Source organism: Callorhinchus milii, unplaced genomic scaffold, assembly GCF_018977255.1.
Source record: "Callorhinchus milii isolate IMCB2004 unplaced genomic scaffold, IMCB_Cmil_1.0 Scaffold24, whole genome shotgun sequence".
Classification (NCBI taxonomy): domain Eukaryota; kingdom Metazoa; phylum Chordata; class Chondrichthyes; order Chimaeriformes; family Callorhinchidae; genus Callorhinchus; species Callorhinchus milii.
In genome coordinates this window covers 7,186,263-7,207,397 of record NW_024704765.1, presented here as the reverse complement: position 1 = coordinate 7,207,397, position 21,135 = coordinate 7,186,263, and the positions used below count along the sequence as shown (strand labels likewise).

General features: G+C 44.0%; 1 protein-coding gene across 4 annotated transcripts in view; it reads left to right on the top strand.

Annotated features, from left to right (window-relative positions):
* rerea (arginine-glutamic acid dipeptide (RE) repeats a) overlaps positions 1-16,921 on the top strand; it is a 167,114-nt gene extending 150,193 nt beyond the window's left edge. For all 4 annotated transcript variants that reach the window (XM_042343579.1, XM_042343580.1, XM_042343581.1 and 1 more), the window contains exons 8-11: positions 5,912-6,036; positions 7,712-7,811; positions 15,128-15,226; positions 16,548-16,921. In XM_042343579.1, the coding sequence (XP_042199513.1) occupies positions 5,912-6,036; positions 7,712-7,811; positions 15,128-15,226; positions 16,548-16,733 (510 nt within the window). In that variant the 3' untranslated portion in view covers positions 16,734-16,921. The remainder of the gene's footprint in view (positions 1-5,911; positions 6,037-7,711; positions 7,812-15,127; positions 15,227-16,547) is intronic.
* The last annotated feature ends 4,214 nt before the right edge of the window (positions 16,922-21,135 follow it).

The following is a 21,135-nucleotide window of genomic DNA, read 5'->3' as shown; positions in this document are numbered from 1 at the left end:
CCTCGGATTTCGCATGCGAGGGTTCAGTTACGGTCTGGATCTGTTTAGGAGGCAGCAGAATTACAGTCCTCTTCTTTTGTTCCGTCTCTAAAATGGTGAGGAAGAACCAGGAGCCTGTCACTTGCGAACCAGACAGAACCGTTCATTCCCCGTAGCCAACGAGGAGCGAATGTTTGTTGACACAAGCTGTGGCAGACTCCCCCGTGGTCTTTCACGCACAGACCTGAGCAAAGAAAGTCCCCAGGGTATTGAAAGGCACCTGTTCTCCTAGACAAAAGTCAGGAAGGCAGGTTTACTGAGGTGGATTGTATTCTCATGGTGCTTTGACAATAAGAATGGCATCAGTATCGTGTCTGGACTAGGTTTACACACAAGAAAGCCATCCCAAGTTAAATAACTTGCAGCACAAACTTACGTCAGCCAGAAGTGATAACTTGCACATACAGATAATACACCAGACAACTCAACATTTGCAACATTAAAGCCATGGCTCACCCCGTTGCAGTCAGTTATTTCAGAGTTTGTTCTTGCCCTTCGCGTCAAGCTTAACGCGCACCTTTTGCCAGGAAAAGCTGTACGTTTTAAGGCACAAGGTTTCTGCTGCCAGTTTTTTGTCTTGTGTTTCGCAATGCCGAGTTTTGAATAGAGCTCTTTCAGTGATCCAGCCCAGGCATGATGGACTATAAATGGTTGCCTTCTGTGCTGGACGTTTCTTTGGTTCTATAGGACTCTTGCCTTTGGGTTAGACGGTTAGAGGTTCCAATCTCGCATTGGGTCTCTAGCCCATAGTCAATGAGTTTCTGAAGGGAGCAGTATTGTTTTTCAAATGAGAGGTCAAAGTGATGGTCTGACTTGATTGTGTCTATTCCAGTGAACGTTAAGAGATCCCATGACACTGTTCACTAAGGGAAGTAAGTTTCTCCTGGAGTCCCGGCAAACAATCCTTCCTGATAAATTGGTCGTTCATCTTGTCAGTGTTTCATGGGACAAATGGCTGTCGTATTTACCTACAGAAAATATCGGTGCACTTGACCATGATTGTTTTTGAGATGCAGATGTGATGAGTCACTATGGCAATGCACGTTCCTTTCTTTCCAACTCATCTGAAACATAGTAAATCTTCTGCTTACAGAATGAGGGCAGTTTGATAAGTGAGTTAGAATAACGTAACCCAATCAAGAGCATCTAACAATGTTTTGCACAGTGGAAATCACAAGCCCAGCAGAAGCCCCGAGCTTAACCAGGAGCTCAAATGATATTGGTTCTGTTCTTTCACATTGTTGGTCGAAGCAACCTTTTCTCCAAGGCATTTCCTCTCGTAACCTCTTCAGCATTCATTACTTCCATCTAAATATTCAAAACCAATTAATGCAGACGAAGGGAAGAAGAAACCTGAAGGATATTAAAGTTGAGAGAGAGAATAGTACTGTAGGGGCAAGTCATTTCTGTAGCCAAGCACTTCCTTGTTTTATGTTTGCAGCATTTTTTTTTAACTGTTAATATCCCAGTAACTCTACTTCCTTGTGCGTCAACCAACACACCGAAAATGCAAATAGGGCAGTAACGAAGCTACACAGCTCAAACACGAAGAATGGCTTTATTACTGTAATAATCTCCAAACAATTCACCTTAAACTCTGCTCGTTCTGTCATTTGATTTGCTACTCTAACTATCTAGCTGGAGACCCTGAGAAGCACTCGGGCTACGCACGAGCCATTTGGCACAACAAGCGTTGATAGAATGGGGCTGGGAGTCTATTGTTCTGTGGAAGCTGTCAATCATTGATTAGACTGGTTTTGTTCAAAGCATATATCAAATTCATAACCAATCATCTGACTGTTCTGGAGTAAACAGATCTCGCCAGGGGGGAATACCGGGTGTGGGTGGGTGTGCTGGAGACTTCAATCCTGTTGTGAGCTTCCAATTGTGTCAGGTAAACACAGAGGCGAGCCTTTGTGCAGCTGGAAATTCTCCAACGAACGAACGTTTCACTCTCGCGAGTGCCCTTTTGATCCTTTTATTTCACGTCAAATGGTACGTTCCCCTATCTTACTTTTTTGGTAACGTATCTTGCTGAGGTTATGGTGAGCGTGCGAGTGTTTCAAGTGATGCACGGGCATGGCTGTACTGAAATCTGTGGGTTTTTTTGAGGATATATTTTGACAGTTCTGTCAAGACCAAAATCTGAGCTCACTGAAAGTAAAAACATTTAAAAAAAAAAAAAATAAGTTGGTCTACATTTGCAAACCGCTATTACTGAAGTTCTTGAAAGGATCCTGGTTCCAAATTAAGATTACGCTTTTCCGCGAATCTATGCAAGGTTAATTTTTAAGGGCAAAATGTATTTTTACAAGCGAGGATAAGGTGAGGTTTTGGGGTCTCTTGTATTAATAATAATCCTATAATAATAATAATCCTTGCATTTGATATGGAGCCTTATCATGTCTTCGAGATGTCTCAAAGTGCATCACAGGATACGCTGTAAAATGAACTGACTGCATATTTTGTCGGCTTGTTAAATTGGCTGATATCAACCAAGGAAACAGTGGGAAGAGGTCCTGCAATTGGAATCTGTACCCTTGAGCTAAGAAAATAAATTATTACCCACGCTGTTCATCCCATCAAGATAGCCTCGGAAAGTGGACTCGTTTCCAGGGTTCCATTGACAAACACGTCATCTTGGACACAGCTCAACACCGAGGATATTCTGTCCTCAAAGTTTAGCGTGAAATATTGGTATTGGCTTGTTGAAATCCGGTTGTTATGACATTTATGAGTCCTCGGACGCTCTGTTGGCCCACTGTTGTTTGGTGGGGGTCTTGTGGACTGGGACCACTTTGGCTACGTCTCAGGATGAGCTGGGAAGCGAATGGCTCGCAGAACCTCTGGCCCCTCAACTGGTCGTGAACTGCAAAGGCTGGCCAGCTTCCCTACCCCACAGTGAGCAGTTTAATGACATGTCGCCACGTTATGTAGCACGGCCAACGTAAGATTTCTTCACTTGTAATCAGAAATCAACCGAACAGGGAAATTTCGAGCGCCTCACTCTTCGCTTCTGTCAGGATGATTAAGGCATTAAAGGAGCTGCGCACCATTGCATGTTTTTTTTTAACTACTTTTATTTGAAAATAAGAAATTGCAAACTGATGCTGAGGGAGCACTGCTGAAAGCTCTGTACGCAGCTTGCTCACACAAGATAGATATCTCAAAACACTCAATAGCCAAAAACTTGGATACGAGAGGGGTGGGGACCCTGGAGGAGGGGTGGTTCAAGGCTAGATTTAAGACTTCTCCAAAATTTGCATCATCTTAAACGTGAAGGGAATGGCCTTAAGCTTAAGACTGAGCGATTTCAAGCTTCTGTTTCTAATTTTTATTGAAGAAGAGCATTGATTTGGAATTTCTCCTTGGATTTCTTCGACGGCTTAATACAATAATGTAATAATAATAACGTGTACGTTTGATATAGCGCCTTATCATGAGGGTGAGACTTCTCAGAGCCCTTCACAGCATATGCTGTAAAGTGCATTGACTGTATAAATTGTGGGCGAAACCCGGCAGCCAATTGCTCTCACGTAACATTTTATTTCGCCCACACAAAAGAATACAGTCGATTCACTTCACAGTGTATTCCGCGAAGCGTTTTGAGACGTCTCGGAAGACGTGATATCAAAATGCAAGGATTATTATGATTATTTTGGTGAATCAGTGAAAATTCAGTGCTGTTTACAAATGGCGGGTTTTGGGGGACTCCAGAACAAAGGGCTGAAACTTTGCATCTTTCACTTCTGTTTACGCTGTGGATGTAAATATGCGGTTCAATTGCTATAAATGTTTAAACATATTCTCGCCGTTAACAAATGATGCTGCTGTCACGTCTTGCTGAAAATGGAAAGCTCAGTCCTGCAAATAGTCTGGTTTCTTGTTTGCATATCCTGCAGATAATTTAATTTCCCTCCTTTTGCTTTGGGGAAGCTTTGAGCTGTTGATTTTTCAATAATAGAGTTTGCCTTGGTTCGCCACCAAGTCTTTGAATTTTCCATAGATTTAAAACAAATACTTTGGCTTTGAAATTCCACTCCCCCNTTATTACCCGAATAAACTGCGATTTTGAACAAAAATCCTATTTAAATGCGATAAGCACAACGATTTCCTTGCAAGAATGCCCGAACGCGTGGTCGATTAACCGGAAGTTTTGTCGGGAGTTTTCTTATTGGAACTGAATCAATGTCTTCTGCAAGATATTAAAAACGCCATCAAAAGTAAAACTCGAGATAAATTGCACAAACTCTTCATCTAATTTTGTTTGATTTTTCAGCAAGGCTTTAGTGGTTTTGTTGATCTGGTTCAGAGCTGTAGCCATGTGTTATAATGAAAAAGATTAAGGGCCAATTCCCAAAAGGCAATCAAAGTTCCGAATGTGCCGTAATCACTGAATAAAGCTGCTAATTAGATCCCTTGATAGTAGTAATATTAATTTAACACCAACAGTCATATCACTTTACTATCCCCCTTAATAACTATTTCCACGGGTCATTAGAGGTTATACTCAATTTACTGAGCGCAGTGCGTAACAATGTAAAATGGCAGCATTTTAGGCTTGAGGAAGTGACATTTTGCAGGAAGGGGTGCAAGCATACTGACTACTTCTTTTGCAACCCAAACCACTTGTACATTTGCCTTCAACGCCAAAGACAAGTCAGGAAACTAATCGCAGGAAGCTCGTGCAATAAAGTATATCGCGGGGCAAAAATGGTTAACTTTTTTTGTAAAACCTAATCCGTATTTATCTCGATGGCTGCCCGAGAAGACTGCTGGTGTTCAATTGGTTTTGAAATATATGCGAACTCAACAATTGTGCACAGAGCAGTTTGTCGTTGGACAAAGATGTTTTTGGGCACTTGGAATGATTTCTTCAGAGCTTGTTGCTGGCTTACAGCTTATTTGAAAACGGAACCGAGGTTCTTACTTAATATTGCCGAATATATAGAAAAAAATAACAACAAATTCCAAAATAATCATTTTTGCATTTCATATAATAATAATTTGATAATAATCCTTGCGTTTGAGATAACGCTTTTCACGTCTTCGAGACGTCTAAAAGCGCTTCACAGAACATACTGTAAAGTGAATTGACTGTACATTTGTGGACGAATCGCGGCAGCCAATTGCGCACAGGAGCGTCCCTCCCACAAACAGCCGTGGATTGAAGCGACCAATTTATTATTGTTATTTTTTCTTGAGCGATTATTATTAGGCATGTGGAGTAAGGAAACTTGCCCAAGGTTTTGCCCGGACGGGAATCGAACCCAGGTCTGTCACGTGCGAGGCGAGTGCTCTAACCAGTGAGCTACAGGACTCCACAATATAGGGCCTTATCACGTCTTCGAGATATTTCAAAGCGCTTCACAGAATATATTGTAAAGTATAGTGACTGTGTATTGTATAGATAGCGCCCTTCAAGTCGGAAGGACGTCGTCCCAAGGGACTAAAATAAATAATAACATGACATAATGCTTCATCACATCATTAAAACTTCTCGAAGTGCTTCGCAAGATTTACTGTAAAGTGTAGTGACTGTATTTGTCGGTGAACTCGGCAGCCAACTTGTGTATGTCAGTGTCCCGCAAACAACCATCAAGTGAGTGACCAATTTTACCCGGGAGATAGTTGGCCAGGAACCTCAGCAGAAAGGGCAGGATAATGGGATACAAAGATCTGCTCGGATTTAATAAAATAGCAGAACTTCCTCGATGGTTTCCTCCTGATCAAATGTCACTAAAACTAGTGTTGTATTTTCTTCCAAAGCCGCAACCGTGAACTTTGGAAATGCAGAGAATTCGTTTTGTCCTCACAATCTTCTGCCCTGTGCATTTTACGTAGATACGTGATGACTTTTTTTTGCGTGCAGGCTAAACTTCCCGATTGGAAGCCTCTTCCCTTGTCGTCTGGCGAGATGGTGACAGAACATGAGGAACTGGTTTGGACACCTGGAGTCAATGACTGTGACCTGCTGATGTACCTGAGGGCAGCCAGGTGAGGGAGAACACACTCTCGCGGCATATCTGAGGACGCGAATGGCTTCACTTGACTTGACTTGATTTGATAAACCAAAAAAAAAAGTTTTTTTCCACACAGAGGAAACAGTTTGCTTTTTAAAATGTCGTGCGTTTCTCCCCCTACACGATTTTAGGACCCCCTTAAATAATAATAATAATCCTTGCGTTTGATATAGAATATTATCGCGTCTTCGAGACGTTTTAAAGCGCTTCACAGAATATACTGTAAAGTAAATTGACTGTATATTTTGTGGGCGAAACCCGGCAGCCAATTGTCCCACAAACAGTCGTGGATTGAGTGACCAAATTATTATTTTTTTATCCCCATCACCTACCCATCTCCTTCCTCCCGTTTATCCCGTGCTTTGTGCTGTTGTGCACACACGCTAACTCCTAGATCTTTGCAGTGCTGCCCTATCCCTGTTTGCTACTGCGCGCACAGAAGATGACTGTGCTGGCACTGAAGAACACAAGTTAATCTTTACACGCTGGCGAATTGAGTGTTAATGTGGTTAAACAGTTTCCTGCAGAGTGGGTTGCAAACCTCAATTGGGCTGTTAGAGGTACGACGGAGAGAAGAGAACGTCGACTGTGACAGGGTGAGCTGGGGGTGAGAGGCTAACGTGTAGTTAAACTCGTAGAAAGTGGCCGCTATTCGAAAAGCAACTCTGCTTTTTTTTTTTACCTTGGAGAAACTGGCCGGACTTGGCAGCACTCGGAATGGAACCAGCATCCATTTAGCTGATTAATTGCGCCAACGTGTGTGTACGTGCAGGAAGTTGCGATGACATGGCTTAGCAGTTTAGATTGCAGTGAACGTGTGGGGGTTCATGGAATGGCTTGGCTGGGGGTGTAGTGTGGGTGGGGAGGTGGGGAATAGAGAAAAAACATATCGAAAGAGGCTCATTTGAATTCACCTTTCAGAATACCCTTTCATTACAGCTTAAAGCTGTTTTTTTTCCCCCATTGTGGGTGGCGGAGGGTCCTGAACTCTTCCACCCTTCCCGGGTAACCCGGGGCTACTCACTGTTTACTCTCTCTATATAAAAGAAAAAAGAAAATAGTTTCGCACCCCTGAACGTGTGACTTCTTGTCCTGCTGCCTTGGCGAATCTGAAAGTATTGTGCAGGGTTCGCTTCCTCGATTTCTTCCTCAGTTTTGTTTCGCATCGTGTGTGCTTCTGCTTTTGAGAGGTCTCTTTTTCGACCCCTGAGGAGCCCTCGTAGCCCAAGCCATTCCTCGCAGCTCAGGACACTGGGGAATTCAGCCTCGTGGCTGTCCTCTCTGCCCCTGGAGAAGGCCCTTCAAGAATTGCACGACTGTGCAAGAAGGGAAAAAAGGCCGAGAGAAATAGTTGCAACAGACAAGCAAGGCTTGCTCCCTGTGAATGAATGAATGAATGGCGAAAGGCACGGGTTTGTCCCGGTGGAAGTCTGGAAGGGAAACCCAATGACAGCCAATACGGGGTTGAATGTCTGCAGTGGTTTCGAGATAAGTGTTCGTGGCGTTTTCGAAACGTGTCGTGTTTTTTCGGAGTTGAGATTTTTCAAGGATGAAAATCCCGAGTGTCGGGCTCCACCCTCACACCCCAACCCACCCTCTCCACCCCCCATCCCCGAGTCACTCAAAAAAAAACGGTTCTTTGTGTCCAGGAGCATGGCTGCCTTCGCCGGGATGTGCGACGGTGGATCCACAGAAGATGGCTGCCTTGCCGCATCCCGTGACGACACCACAGTCAACGCGTTGAACACCGTAAGTTCTCTCGGGAAAGGTTCTGAGCGCCACGAAACGCACAGTGCGGATGTGAGATGCGTGGGGGTGTGTGTGGGTGTATGGGTGTGTGGGTGTGGCGTGTGTGGCGGGTGGGTAGGGTGCGGGTGGGTGTGGGTGGGGTGGCAAGTTGGGAGGCGCAATCAAAATGCAATCACTTTGGAATCTGCCCGGATCAGTGCTAACCAATCGGGGTAAACTTCAACCCGGCCCCGGCCTCAGCCGACGTGGGTGTCGTGCTTTATCGTTAACTGAAGTGGCCTAAACATATGGCTCTTCTGCTTCTGTCCTCATGGTTTCCGTGAAGCCTGCCAACTATTGGCAGTACGGGTGCATTTCTGCTGGGTGAAACAGCGGGGCTGGGAGGAGTGGGGGGAACACTGCAAATTCGCACTAAAGTACAAGAAAAACACATCAATTCTGCTGCGGCACATTGTATAAATCAGAGTTGGCAGGTCGGTCCACTAATGTTTTATGTATGTAATGGCGGACTGCGGCAGTATCAAAGCTGGGGGGTGTGGTGGAGGGGGGAGGAGGGGTTACCGTTAATTGTGAAAGCTACCTACGAAGGCTGGGAAATGAGAAATGTCATTTCGCTGAATTCCTAGATGTAATAACGCTATTCTCCCAGTGACTTGCCTTATGAAAATCAAACCTCAGGGAAGTGTATCTGTACCGATATTGAATTAATTCACATTCCATTTAGCTGAGACTCTCACTAAATAGAGCTTTGTTGATGAGGGGAGAAAGGAGATAACAGATAGGGTACTTCAGGATTACAGTTTGCATATAAAATAAGAATTTATCAAGCAAATAACGCAGAGGACTTCCAAGAACTTGAAAATCGTATCAGAATAAGATTGTTTTATTTGTTAAAAGAGATTTGCCTGCTATTCCACACTCATTAAGTTCTGCGAAAGGCCCTGAATGAAGATGTCCACTTATTTACATTTGCTATTTATGAATAATTCACGAATCCACCTTTCTTAGATTTTAAGTGTTGCAGCAAATGCACAGACTTCATAATAAGGAAAGCCAGTCTAAATGGTAAATTGATGGAATCCTGCTGTGTTTTATTTTCCCCATCACTGAAGGAGCTGAATGATATTATCTCCATCAGTCACCGTGTGCTCAAAATGGAACGTACAGTATTATAGGGCAACACAAACTGGTGGGATGTGGATAGTGCCTACAGCTGCCCACACGTGAAATTCATGATCTCAGCTGTTCTATCAGGGGACAGCTAACAGGCTTCTCCTTAAGGCACAGGGGGAAGGAAAATCAGAATATGAGTTCCCTCAGGCCTTTCCCATGTTCCAGTCAACTAACTGACTGGAGAGTAGCATTGGTAGAGGGACACTTTCACAGTTGGGAAATGTATACAGTTTGACAGATGGAAAGAGGAAGTTTGTTTATTGTTGCAGTATAATAATTGCACTTGATATAGTGCCTTATTAGGTCAATCATCCCAGCGCTTTATTGAATGTTACTGCAAAAGCGACAGCAAAGTCACACATGCTCTACATAAAATAAATAACTGGCTAACCTCTAAGAGAAAGGTATTTGACCAGGACATCAGAGAGTACCCTAATGTTTGAAATAGTCCCATACGATCTTTAGCAGCCAACTAAATTAACAAAGCAAACAGACAAGGCAGAGGTTCACTTAAGTGTCTCGACTTGGTTGACATTCCAGTAAAGCTCTGGCTGCAGCGTGTGTTGTCATCCTTCGGATGAGGTATTAAACCGAGACCCTGCCTGACTGTTTTTCACGTGAAAGTTTAAGGTCCGATGACACTACTCAAAAAGGGAAGGAAATTTCTCCCAGGGAGAAGGGAGTTTCTGACTGCTGCATTTGCCTACAAAAACAATGACTACCATTACCATCCAAAGGCTCAGTTTATTTGTGATGGTATAATTTGGTCACTCATTCCTTGACTGTTTATGGGACACTGCTGTGCGCAATTGGCTGCCACCAGTTTTGCCCACAAAATATGCAGTATATCCTGTGAAGCGCTTTGAGACGTCTCGAAGATGTGATAAGGCCCTATGTCAAATGCAAGGATTTTTATTTATTATTATTATCTGCAACTCTCAAGATTTGCTGTGGATTTTTTGGAATCCACCCAACACCCACTCACAGCGAAGGAATATACGTTGGCACTTTGACCCTCCTGTGTCTCTTGTATCTGAAAATCCACTGTAGAAATTTCTATGATCTGTTTAAATTCAAATTTCTCCTCTTGCGCAAGCCAGATGCTGCTGGGCTCTGGACTGAAAGGGAAGTAATTGAAATTCCTGACACTCTTTTAACAGCGAAGAGTTTCCAATAAAGCCAGTGTTATTTTTCTTTTTAAGCCAGGCGAGCGGAAATATTTGGGTTTTTTTTAACACGAGAAGCACTAACATTTTGGTAAGAAATATAATTTTTTTGGACAGCAGAATTGGTTCGAAACCTGAACAAGCCTGAAATTAAAGTTCTAAAGGTATTAAACCGGACTTCTATGTGATCGTACACAAACCTCTGTGGTGCGAGCAAAGATCTTAGAGTCGTGCAGGCTGACAATTTAGTCCACGCACGGCCTCTGGCCTCTCAGATATCGACTTCAAATGCCACTTAAAATTTAATTTAGCTACGGAGGCATTCGGTGGTGAGAACAAGGACCTCAAAAGCTGATCTGCTGGGTGATGAGGAAACCGTGGGTGGGGGTGATGGAGAGAGGAGAGTGTGGGAGAGGCGCTTGATTGTGGCTTTCTGTGTGGGATGGCAGAGCACCATATAAACTGCTTGTTTCTCAAACCCAATAAAATCGTGCAACTGAAGTGCGGCTGAAATGTCCCGATCTCCCATTTCGCGGCATGGAATCGGAGAGGGTTTCACACAGAGTGGGGGGGGGAACAGGAGAGAGGCACGGCGGAGGGAGGTGGGGGATAGAACGGGCGAGGGGAGTGTGTGGAGAGACCTGAGAGAAGATGGTCTGCTGTGTAGGGGATAATAGTCTCAATACAGGAGCTGGTGGAAGAAATGTTTAGTTAGTACTGTACACGGTGTTTCATTTGATGGCTTGATATTCATACTGATTTCAGATCCACAATGGGGTCAGGCCCACTGAGTGCAATTATCGGGCTCACTACTCTACAGTGATTGTTGCAAATAAGCAGCACTGGTTCAGTGGAGGAGCTCAATTTCATATCGTCAATGTACTTGTCAGCACCAGTGGATAATCGGGGAAATGGCTCCTGCCGACTGGAATCAATGCACTTAAACACAACAACCCATAAATAAAAAACAGATTGAAAACAAACTACTTCTGTGATTAAGATTCGCATTTTAAATATGATGCACTTTTCCAAAGGGGATGTGTTAAAGCCAAGAGCTCGCAGCCTGAATGTTTAATTTCCTTGGCACGTTTGCATAGTGTAACCTTGTTTTTGATTAACTAACACGTTCAGACATGAATTGCCTTGAAAACTTCCGAAGCCGAGAACACAGAAGAGTGTTGCGCGCGCGTTTTTTTTTAAAATATGTTTTGGAGCCGTTCAAAATGTGAGCGCTCATTCTTCTTTTTCGAATTGTTGCGTTAATAAAAAAAAATCAAAATGGGGGTAGCCAGTTATCTCTTCCTCCCAGCCAGCAGCCTGACGTTGACTTTATTTCAAAGTCCCGTTCGTGAAATAGCTGCAAATGTAAGAGTTTAAAATTAGTGAGGAGCTTGAGGCGGAGGGAGAGAGAGGGAGAGAGAGAGAGAGTGTGTGAGAGAGAGAGACAGTGCTACAGGAGCAAACGAGAACGGCTGAAAAGGCAGCTTGCCAGCCAGAATCAAGATCACAGCAACCATTTTGAAATGCACTCAGCTTCAAAAACTGTTAGCACTTAAAACATCCATCAAGGATTTCTTCACACAAAAAAAGGATTTTATACTGCAGTCCCGGAGCCTTGTTTTTGCAACTGCAGCACTTCCTGCGTGCGTTTGAGTCTGGAATTTTGTTGTCCTTGGCTGTGGGTGTTTTTTTTTCTCTCTCTCTCTCTCTTTCTCACCCTCTCTCTCTTTCTCGCTCTCTCCGAGTGCTTTTTACACGGTGTAATTTCCCCCCCCCCCCGCCTCTTCCTGTGTCTGACCAGTTTGAGGTGCAAGGTGAATAGTGGCTCGGCATCGTGGTCTTCTACCCAGTGTTACTGCAAGTGTAAGACATCAGACTCCCTTCAGACAACAGCTGCTGGATTGAGCATAGCTGGAAAGGACAGATTTATTTTGTCAAAATTGGCCACAAGTTTCAAAAATCTATTCCAGGCTCCGAAGACGTGTGTATTTAGTCCAAACTCTAGATTGCAGTCAGAAAATTGCACGTTTATAATAATAATAATAATAATAATCCTTGCATTTGACATAGCGCCTTATGTCTTCGAGACGTCTCAAAGCACTTCACAGAATATATTTTGTGGGCGGCCAATTGCACACGGCAGTGTCCCCGCAAACAGTTGTGGATTGAGTGACCAAGTTACTATTATTTATTTATCGATTTATTTACAGCTTGAGCCCAGGCTGTCCATTATTTCCCGAGTGTTTTGTTTCAACTCCACCCAAAACACTCTTTGTTTTATCTCTTCCCACCCATTGCCTTCGCTCATCCCACACCGGAAATTGGTGTTGGCGGTGGAGGGGCTGGCGACTGAAAAATCAGCCCCAGATGGTGGTAAGATGGAGAGACTGAAGAACAAGCAGTAGAACCAACAACAACAATAACACCATGCATTTATGTAGCGCTGTTCACACTCGATCATTCTCCTGGCTCCGCGTATTCTAATATCCAGGTTAGAGATCACCACAACATCGTTGCCTCTGCCTAGTGCAGATGAGCTTTGGTGCTCAAGATAATACACAGTCACTCCACTTTACAGTGCATCCTGCGAAGCACTATGAGACGTCTCGAAGGCGCTGTGTCAAATGCAAGAATTCTTCTTGTTAAGAAAAAGTTTATTTGAATGTTGGCGATATTACATGCAACACGTTGATTTTTTTTTCACGACCGAGAAATGCAATAAATTCTAATAATGGTAAGACAATGGTACAGACCAAATTTTGCGCAACCGTTGTATTGAAATACATCGGTGGTCGAAAATGCAAGGTGGGCTAGCAGCCCGTATGCAAATCCCTACACTTGCCCTTAACTGTGTAATTAGTAATTTCCATGAAAAGATTACGGGCGATTCTAAGATCATTTTGTTGATTAATTGGGTATAAAGATCACTTGAGTTTGTTTAGCCCATTGGCTCTTAGCCCAACCCATATTTTAGACCCATTGCAAGAAATATATATTTTAAAAAAACTAAAATGAATATTGCCAATATTTGACGGTGCAGTGTATCTTTTTTTTTGATAACACGCACGCACGGTGAAGTGCAATAAAGATGACATTAACGGTGTTCCCAGAGCGGGTGGAAAATGCTGATCCGTGTTCTTGCTTTGTGCAGCAAACGGCGGTGTGAAAACACAACTGCAGTGTGATGTATGGAGCTGGGAAGTATAATAGCTGTAATCATAAGTGATGCACAGCTGCTTTTGTTGTGACTGCAGCCACGCAGTGGCACTTGGTTGGGGAAGGTCACAGTGGAGAAAGGGGACATGCAAATGAAGTTATAAATTACAATTGAAGAACAATATTTTGATGTGTTAGATGGGGACTGTCAGCACTGCGAGATGTAATTCATGAGTTCATTACAGCGCGAAGGTGGACGACAGCTGAGCCATGCCAAAAGGAAAATTTATGCTCGGGATTTGTGCTGACAGAAAATGGCAGATCATATGAGCAGTTTGTGCAGAAGCAATGAGACCTTGCAGTGAAATTGTGGCTATTTGACAGTTCTGCCAAGCCTTGTTATTTATCCTTGGCGCCCGAGATTTTTTTTTATTCCAACAAAACTGAACAATTTGTCGGGGCTTTGTTTATTTTACATGCCGCAAGATTGCCCCAGGAAACGAGCTTGCTTAATTAGGATTATGCACAGTCCTTTTCTGCAAAGAAAATTGGAGTTGAAAATTCCTCTCGAAGCCATTGCAGTGCAGAGAGGTTGGGAAGCAGAGTAGTCAATTCACGCTTTTAAACTAGGAGGCACATTTGCCCAATGACCTGATGTGATGCCTCGGTATTTTTCTCTTAACGCTTTTTATTTGGGGGACGAACGAGAGACTGAACTTTGCTGTCAGGTTGAGAGAAACGGAATTCGTATAAAATATCGCCCCGGAAGTTCCCGATAGCTCAGTGGGTTACGTAGCGAGGTAGTGAAGCAAGCAGACCAGGGAAGGTACCAGATTTGATCCTTGCTCTGGGGTAACTATACCGGTACCTGCACACATTGGGGGAACTGCAAACAAGGACGAAGGAAATATAAGGCAGGCTTGTCATTCCTGTGACCTGTGAACAACGGCTGCTTTGGGGTGAGATCCAATACTCTGTATCCCATTGCACTGTTTGAAAAGAAAGTGAAGTTTCCCTCTCACTGTCACCGACCAACATGTCCTCCAGATTAATTAGTCATGGCTGTTTGTAGGATAGTTGCGGGCGCAAATGGCTACTGCATTCACCCACAAGAGCTATCACTGACCTTGACGATCATTACTTGTGAGGCAATGAGAACTTGGGATGTTTGGAGGTGGCATAAAGAATGCGAGTTTGTTCTTTCATTCAACGACTGTCATTCCAGCCTCTGAACCACCACACCAGTTTGTTACTGTGTAATAAAGGCAACAGATTAGTTGAGATGATGGTCGTTTACCACTTCAGACTCCTGTTCTCTGATTCACCGAATGAAGATTAATACTAATGTATGATACTGCAGGCGGAGTGGCTTGTGAATTAATCTGCAACTCTCAACCCCCCCCCCCCACACACCCACCCCCAACACAAAAAACTGCTTTGTACTGAATAATTAATTAATTCAAAACTAAGTACTTTCATTTAATATTTCAAGTAATTGTACGTGTGGTGTGGTGTGTGGGTGATGAGTGGGTGGTTGTGGTGTGTATATGCGCGTGGGAAAAAGATGCTCGAACCTATAGCCAGTTTACGTATTGACTGCTCTCGTTGACCACATTTATTAACAGTCACAATCATCAGTGTTGATAATTAAGACGTCAAAAATCACCAGTTTCGGGAGTTGGTGACTCTTAAAAACTGGTATTAGGATTTTGTAACTTGAAGTGCTTCATCTTTTTCGTGTGTTTTGAAGGAGGTAACTTTTCTAACGGTCGTTTCTCTCTTATTCCCTCCCCTCCACCCCCCCCCCCCCAATCATTTTAGTTGCACGAGAGCAGTTACGACGCAGGAAAGGCCTTGCAAAGACTGGTGAAGAAGCCTGTGCCCAAACTGATTGAGAAATGCTGGTCTGACGATGAGATGGTGAGAAATCCCATTGTTACATTCATCCCCTGCGCCCCCCCACACCCCCTCCTCCGCCGCCCAACACACAGCTTTTATTTGGTGAACGGATACACTTGAAAGTTACACAGCTCCATTATGACCTCTGTTATGCAAGGAGGCCAAGCTGGATGATGAATCGTTTGCAGTTGCTATATTTGGAAGAGAACAGACCTGAAAACAAAAACAGCCCTTAAATTTGCCGCTTGCTGTTCTCAGCGAAGTGGAGCGAAATGTAAATGTAAATTATTGCCATGATTAGGAGTTGACCATTCGACAGCGTGGGGGCCTAAACTATAACAGCTTAGAGGACGATGCGAAGGTAGGTCTGTAGATTAAATAGTCGCACCTGGTAAATTGGGGGGAGCTAATCAGTTTGGCCGTAAGATACCGTACACACACACGCACACACACACAGAAATCGAGTCAACTCTCCGTGGCGTTCGCAAATAGTCCAGTTCGTAAGTCATTCGGGTCCTCATTGCCCCAAGGCAATGCTGCTGACAGACCAGTCAGGTTTGCCTTGTCAGCAGGACTTGAAGGATTCTTCCCATTCTGCTCCTGTTAACACTGCAAGCCAAAGCACCCTAACGAGCGGGGTGGTTCCAGGAAGACAAGCGTCAGGAAGCTTGTCAGACAGTGTTCTGAACGGCGAGCAACACGGTATTGAGCTAGTTCAGCAATTTCCCCCCCTCTCCCCCACCCCCCCCCCACACTCTGGAGCCCCAGACACATGGGTTGTTGCTACTCTTGCACCTCACATTCTGCGGTCAGGGAAGCAGAGTGCACCCCTACCCAGGGAGGGAGAGAAGAGAGTGCACTCTCCCTTCCAGAGCGTGGAAATTTCAATGCTTAGGCTGTGTGGTTTGGATCTTCTTAAGCGTGTTGGTGGGTTTTTGTACGTCACAGATGTCCGGCTGACCAGAAAAAAACACTCGCGCACTCATACATACGCACGCGCACAGAAATACACACACAAACTGCGCGCGCAGCATATCTACACACGAGGTAATTTGAGCGCAATGAGAATGTCGAGCTGAACTCCGCAGAAAACAATACAGATTTGATCTAGTTCTCAATGGCGTCGATTCACTCTAGCTGCAAAATGGATGCTGGCCCTCTGAATAGAATTTCTGGAATACTTCGAACGTCTTTTAATCTCCCTGCCTTAGCTATGATTTATAAAGCTGGGGTATAAATATAGCTTCCAAACACGGCTGAGATGCTGGTGACCATGTGTATGAAGTGACGATTCGAACGATGCTTTCTATATTCGAGTGTGTCTGGTCTTATCATGTTGCAGCGGCTTGCAATCTTCTGGACAGCTGCATCCTGTTTACAAGGCAATTCTGCACCTGGTAGCACAACTATTGCCAGAGATGTACAAAATGAACTGTTCTTATCTCAAAGGAAGATTTACAGAACGTGCCACGCCATTGTTCTACATTGTTCGAAGTCGCTGCACATTTTGTTTTCAAATCATTTTTGACCGTCAGACTTCCCAGGGACTTTCAAACTGTTTTATTTGCATTTTAGTTTTTTTTTTCCGACTGAAAATACCAAGGGCTTAAAAGGTCTTTCAAAGATGATGGCAATTTGGAGGTATAAAATTGTTCGTTCGTTTTTTTCGTGAATAGCTGGAGGGTGAATTACATTAAATCCCTATCTTGCCTGGAATGTGAGTAGTTTCCTGTTGTTCAGAGCAGTGTGCCGTTTACTCCCCCTTTTCGTTAATTTACACATATTGGTTAATAATAATAATCCTTGCATTTGATACTGCGCCTTACCACGCCTTCGAGACGTCTCCCTCTGAAGTATTGCCCACGTACACGTTCTTACACGTCCCGAGCTGAGAAGTGAGAGTTGGCATGTTTTCGATTATGGCTGAACTGAATCCTGTCCTGATGTGACCTGACAAGAGAGTTGTTTTTTTTAAACCAGGTCAATGACTGGCGATCGACGGCGCGAAACCCTGATTTTTTTTTTTGCTTTCCTCCTCGTCTTCTTCCCTCTCTCTTCCCTATATCCCCAGGAGAAATGCCATATGCGTAGTAGGCATATGACGCCCCTATTGTGGAATCCTATTAGAAATCTCCACCCGCCAGACCCTGTCCATCCAGCAATTTTGCTTTTTTTATTGCCATTTTAAAAAAAAAACGAAAATGAAGGCTCGTCTTGTAGATTTATTAAAATCGCGGTATAATTTGGCCGCCCATGGAGCTGAAAGTAAAGAGAACATTAGTACATTACTAATCATCGCTGCACATTAAGTTTTCATGAATTAGTCAGTGTTCGGTGCAGTCCTACTATGGGGGTGGGGGGGGAGGACGGGAGAGGGGGTGGGGTGGGTGGGGGAGGGAGGGAGTTGGCCACTGCTTCCAGCTGCAATCAGTCCAGTGCCCGGCAGAAAAAACATTAAAAAGAGTTTATTAGCTTTTTAATTAAACATGATGAGCGCGTTTTATATAATGCTGTTCACCGCCCGCCCCCCCTTTCCCCCCCCCCCCCCCCCAACCACCACCACCACCCTGCACCCCGCCTCCCAGGTAGAGCTGCAGCTAATCGAAACAGATTAAGTCACCCGTCCACACTCAAGATAGTTATTAATTCTGTTTATTTATGCATGCTAGCTCAAGGCAAAGTTCACTGCGGTGCACCACAACTTATTGCACGGGGATGCAGTTAGCGCCTGCTGCCAAGCTCTTAATTAGGATTCAGATGGTTGATTACCAGTGTGCAGACAATACTAATGGAATCCATTTAAAATGCGGACTAGCTAGCGTTTTCCGTTGACGCTGGCTACAAATGGTGCATTATGTGTTTCCCGTTTGCTTTTTTTTAGAAAAAATGCACGAGCAAGGCAAATGCGATGTTTCATTTGTATCTGCTTCTCAAGTTTATTTGTGAGCTGGAGAGTAAAAAAAAATGTTTTAAACGTTCGATGCACTAAATCCATCTACGCCTGCTGCCCTTCCTTGTTTGCCAGGATCGATAGCCACGTAGTGTTTATTTTACAAAGCCCGCTGAAATTAGCAAGCGACTTAAAAATCAATTATCTGTGCAGAAGGAAGGAGCTTTATATTGCAAAGTCAATTGGTGGAATGATTGTTCCCAGGAAGGTTCCTGCCTCTCATCAGGACTTCGATAAATTGCAGCTGCTTTTAGCAGGCCATAAAGTTCAGAAGAAAATGTAAAATATTCTTATAATTTCCTGTCGCACCAGCAAGCAGCACTGAGAGGAGGAATCTCTGAACTGGCTTTGACTGTTGCCTTTGTTGCTTCTCTTCACAACTCAAAACGTTAGCTCCTGGAGTCACCAGGGTCTGATTGTGGATCCTCTCCAATGCATCAATGTCTTTTGAAGACATTTGTCACTGTGACTTGGCAGCTCGGAGCTTCAATACCCTCCCTCCCACTCGCACGCACACACACACACACACACACTGAAATCGAGGAGGCCATGATCGAGGTTGTCAAGATCATGAAGGCATGTGATGGGGGTAAATAGTAATAGATTATTCCCACTGGTCGTCGAGTCTGTAATGAGAGGTGACAAATTTAAGACCACCATAAAAAGAATTCTCTACAGAAATGCAATAATAATAAATACGATAACAATCCTTGTATTTGATATAGCTCTTTATCAAGTCTTACAGACGTGACAGTATACTGTGAAGTGTAGTGACTTATATTTTGTGGGCGAAAATGTAGAAGGATAAGGGTAAGATTGGGGAGCAGAGTGAACAAGGTGGACAGGATTTGTAGGGTTTCGAGTCCTGTAGCTCAGTGGTTAGAGCACTCGCCTTGCAAGTGAGAGACCTGGGATTGATTCCCTACAGGGCGAAACCTTGGGCAAGTTTCCTTACTCCACTAAAATCCCTCAAGAAAAAACAAAACAATAAAATTAGTCACTTCAATCCACCGCTGTTTGTGGGGACTCTGCTGTGCGCAATTGGCTGCCGCGTTTCGCCCACAAATATACAGTAAATTCACTTTACAGGATATCCTGTGAAGCGCTTTGAAATGTCTAGAAAACGTGAAAATGCGCTATATCAAGTGCAAGGATTATTATTATTATTATTATTTATAGCTGCTGGTTCTGTCCATAGGGGTGGATGTCCAGAGAGCTGACTTCACACAGCTGGTCTTATTCACTACAAAATGAATGTGCGTCATGCTGCTCAGTTGGTTCAGTGTCACGGTGACGTGTTGAGCTGTTCAAATAATGTAAGGAGAAAGTAGCTTTGGGAGTGACCTTTGTTCTGCAAACGTCAAACACTCGAATTGTATTTATTTGTTAATTGTTGCCTATTTAGTCCACCATATTAGGTGTCAGCCTGGCTCGATTGAGAGCACTCTCTCTCGCACCTCTTGAGTCAAAAGGTTAGGGGTTCTACCCCACGTTGGGACTTTGAGCTCAAGTCTAGGCTGTCGCTCTAGTGTAGTGCTGGGGTTAGAAGAGGTGCCATCCTTTGGGTAGAACACTAAACAGCAATCCTGTCTGCCTGTTGGATATTTGAAGAGGATGGAAATTCTCTTAGTGTCCTGAACCACATCTCTCCAGATAACAAACAATTAGTTATCCGCCTTATGTCTGTCTGTGGGCTATTGTGTTGCTCCAATTGGGTGTGTCATTGACCTACAAATGCAGAATCCACTACGCTTCACAGAAAATTCTACAAAGCTCTTCAAGACGGCTCCCTGTGATAATGTGCCGCACTACATCAAACGTATTGCATATTGTTGACAATTTTGTATTGCGCGTGTTCCCCAAAACCTGCAGCAATCCTAGCTTTAGTAATTACTTTAATTGGAATATCAGCAGTCACATCAACTCCCTGCTTGTAGTACACTAATACATATTCAGGGATGTGAGTATCCAGTTGATGTTCTCATCTTCAAGGGCAACTGGGAAATAGAAGCTGCCTGGCCTTTCAGCTGCTTTACATCATCTTCTCGTTTTAAGAAAGAAAGCAGAGAGAGTGGCGTTCGGAGGATTGCGTGGCTGTCCCAGAGATAGCCACAAAGTCTTGCTTACGACAAGACTTGACCCGTAATCCAGGCTCCACCCTCAAATAAATCAGTGTTCTACCACCCTTGTATTGGAGGTGCGCATACTGACAACAGTTTAATATACGTGTATTTTAAATTAACAATGGGAGCAGACAGCAGGGCATGTGTGTGGGCTGCAACAACTGTTGGTGGAGGGGTGGGGGGAGAAAGCATTGGCTGGCACTGGGATAATGTCACAAGTCTGTTGCCAAAGAGACTAATTTATAGCCATTGGTATGAGACCCACTTGCATGAGGCTGGAGCGAGTAAAGATTGAATCATTTTGGTTGAACTACAATTGGAATCTAATCTTTTGTTTGCCATTCAGAGAAGCTGTGGCCAACGGGAGGGGCGGGGGTGGGGGTGGGTGGTGGGGGGGGGAATGAACGGAGTATTTCTGCTGATCTTCAAGCAGATGACGGTTCCGTCTCCATTCAAGTTCAAAATCGAAAATAAAAATAAAATGTGGCAGCAGATTGTTAGACAGTGAGCTAACTACAGGAAAGTCGTTTCTCGCACTTGCGATACCTGCCTGGTATCCGTTATCTCGCCCGTTAATTACGAGTGATTGATGGGAGTAGCAAGATCTGGATTGTGTCTGGGAAGGGGCACTGTGTTGGGTAAAACTGCAGTTGTTAACAAAGGATAAATCATTCAGTAGCTTTGCACATTATCCATAACCAGCTGCGGTAAGCTAATTGTACAGTTTAGCCCTGGTTAAGGTTACTAGAATTAACTAGATTCCTTCCCCCTCCCTGTTCCCCCCTCCTGCCTCCTTCAGCCTTGACTAAACAGATTGCCATCGACTTTCCATTGCGACATATTTATTTTACTCGTGC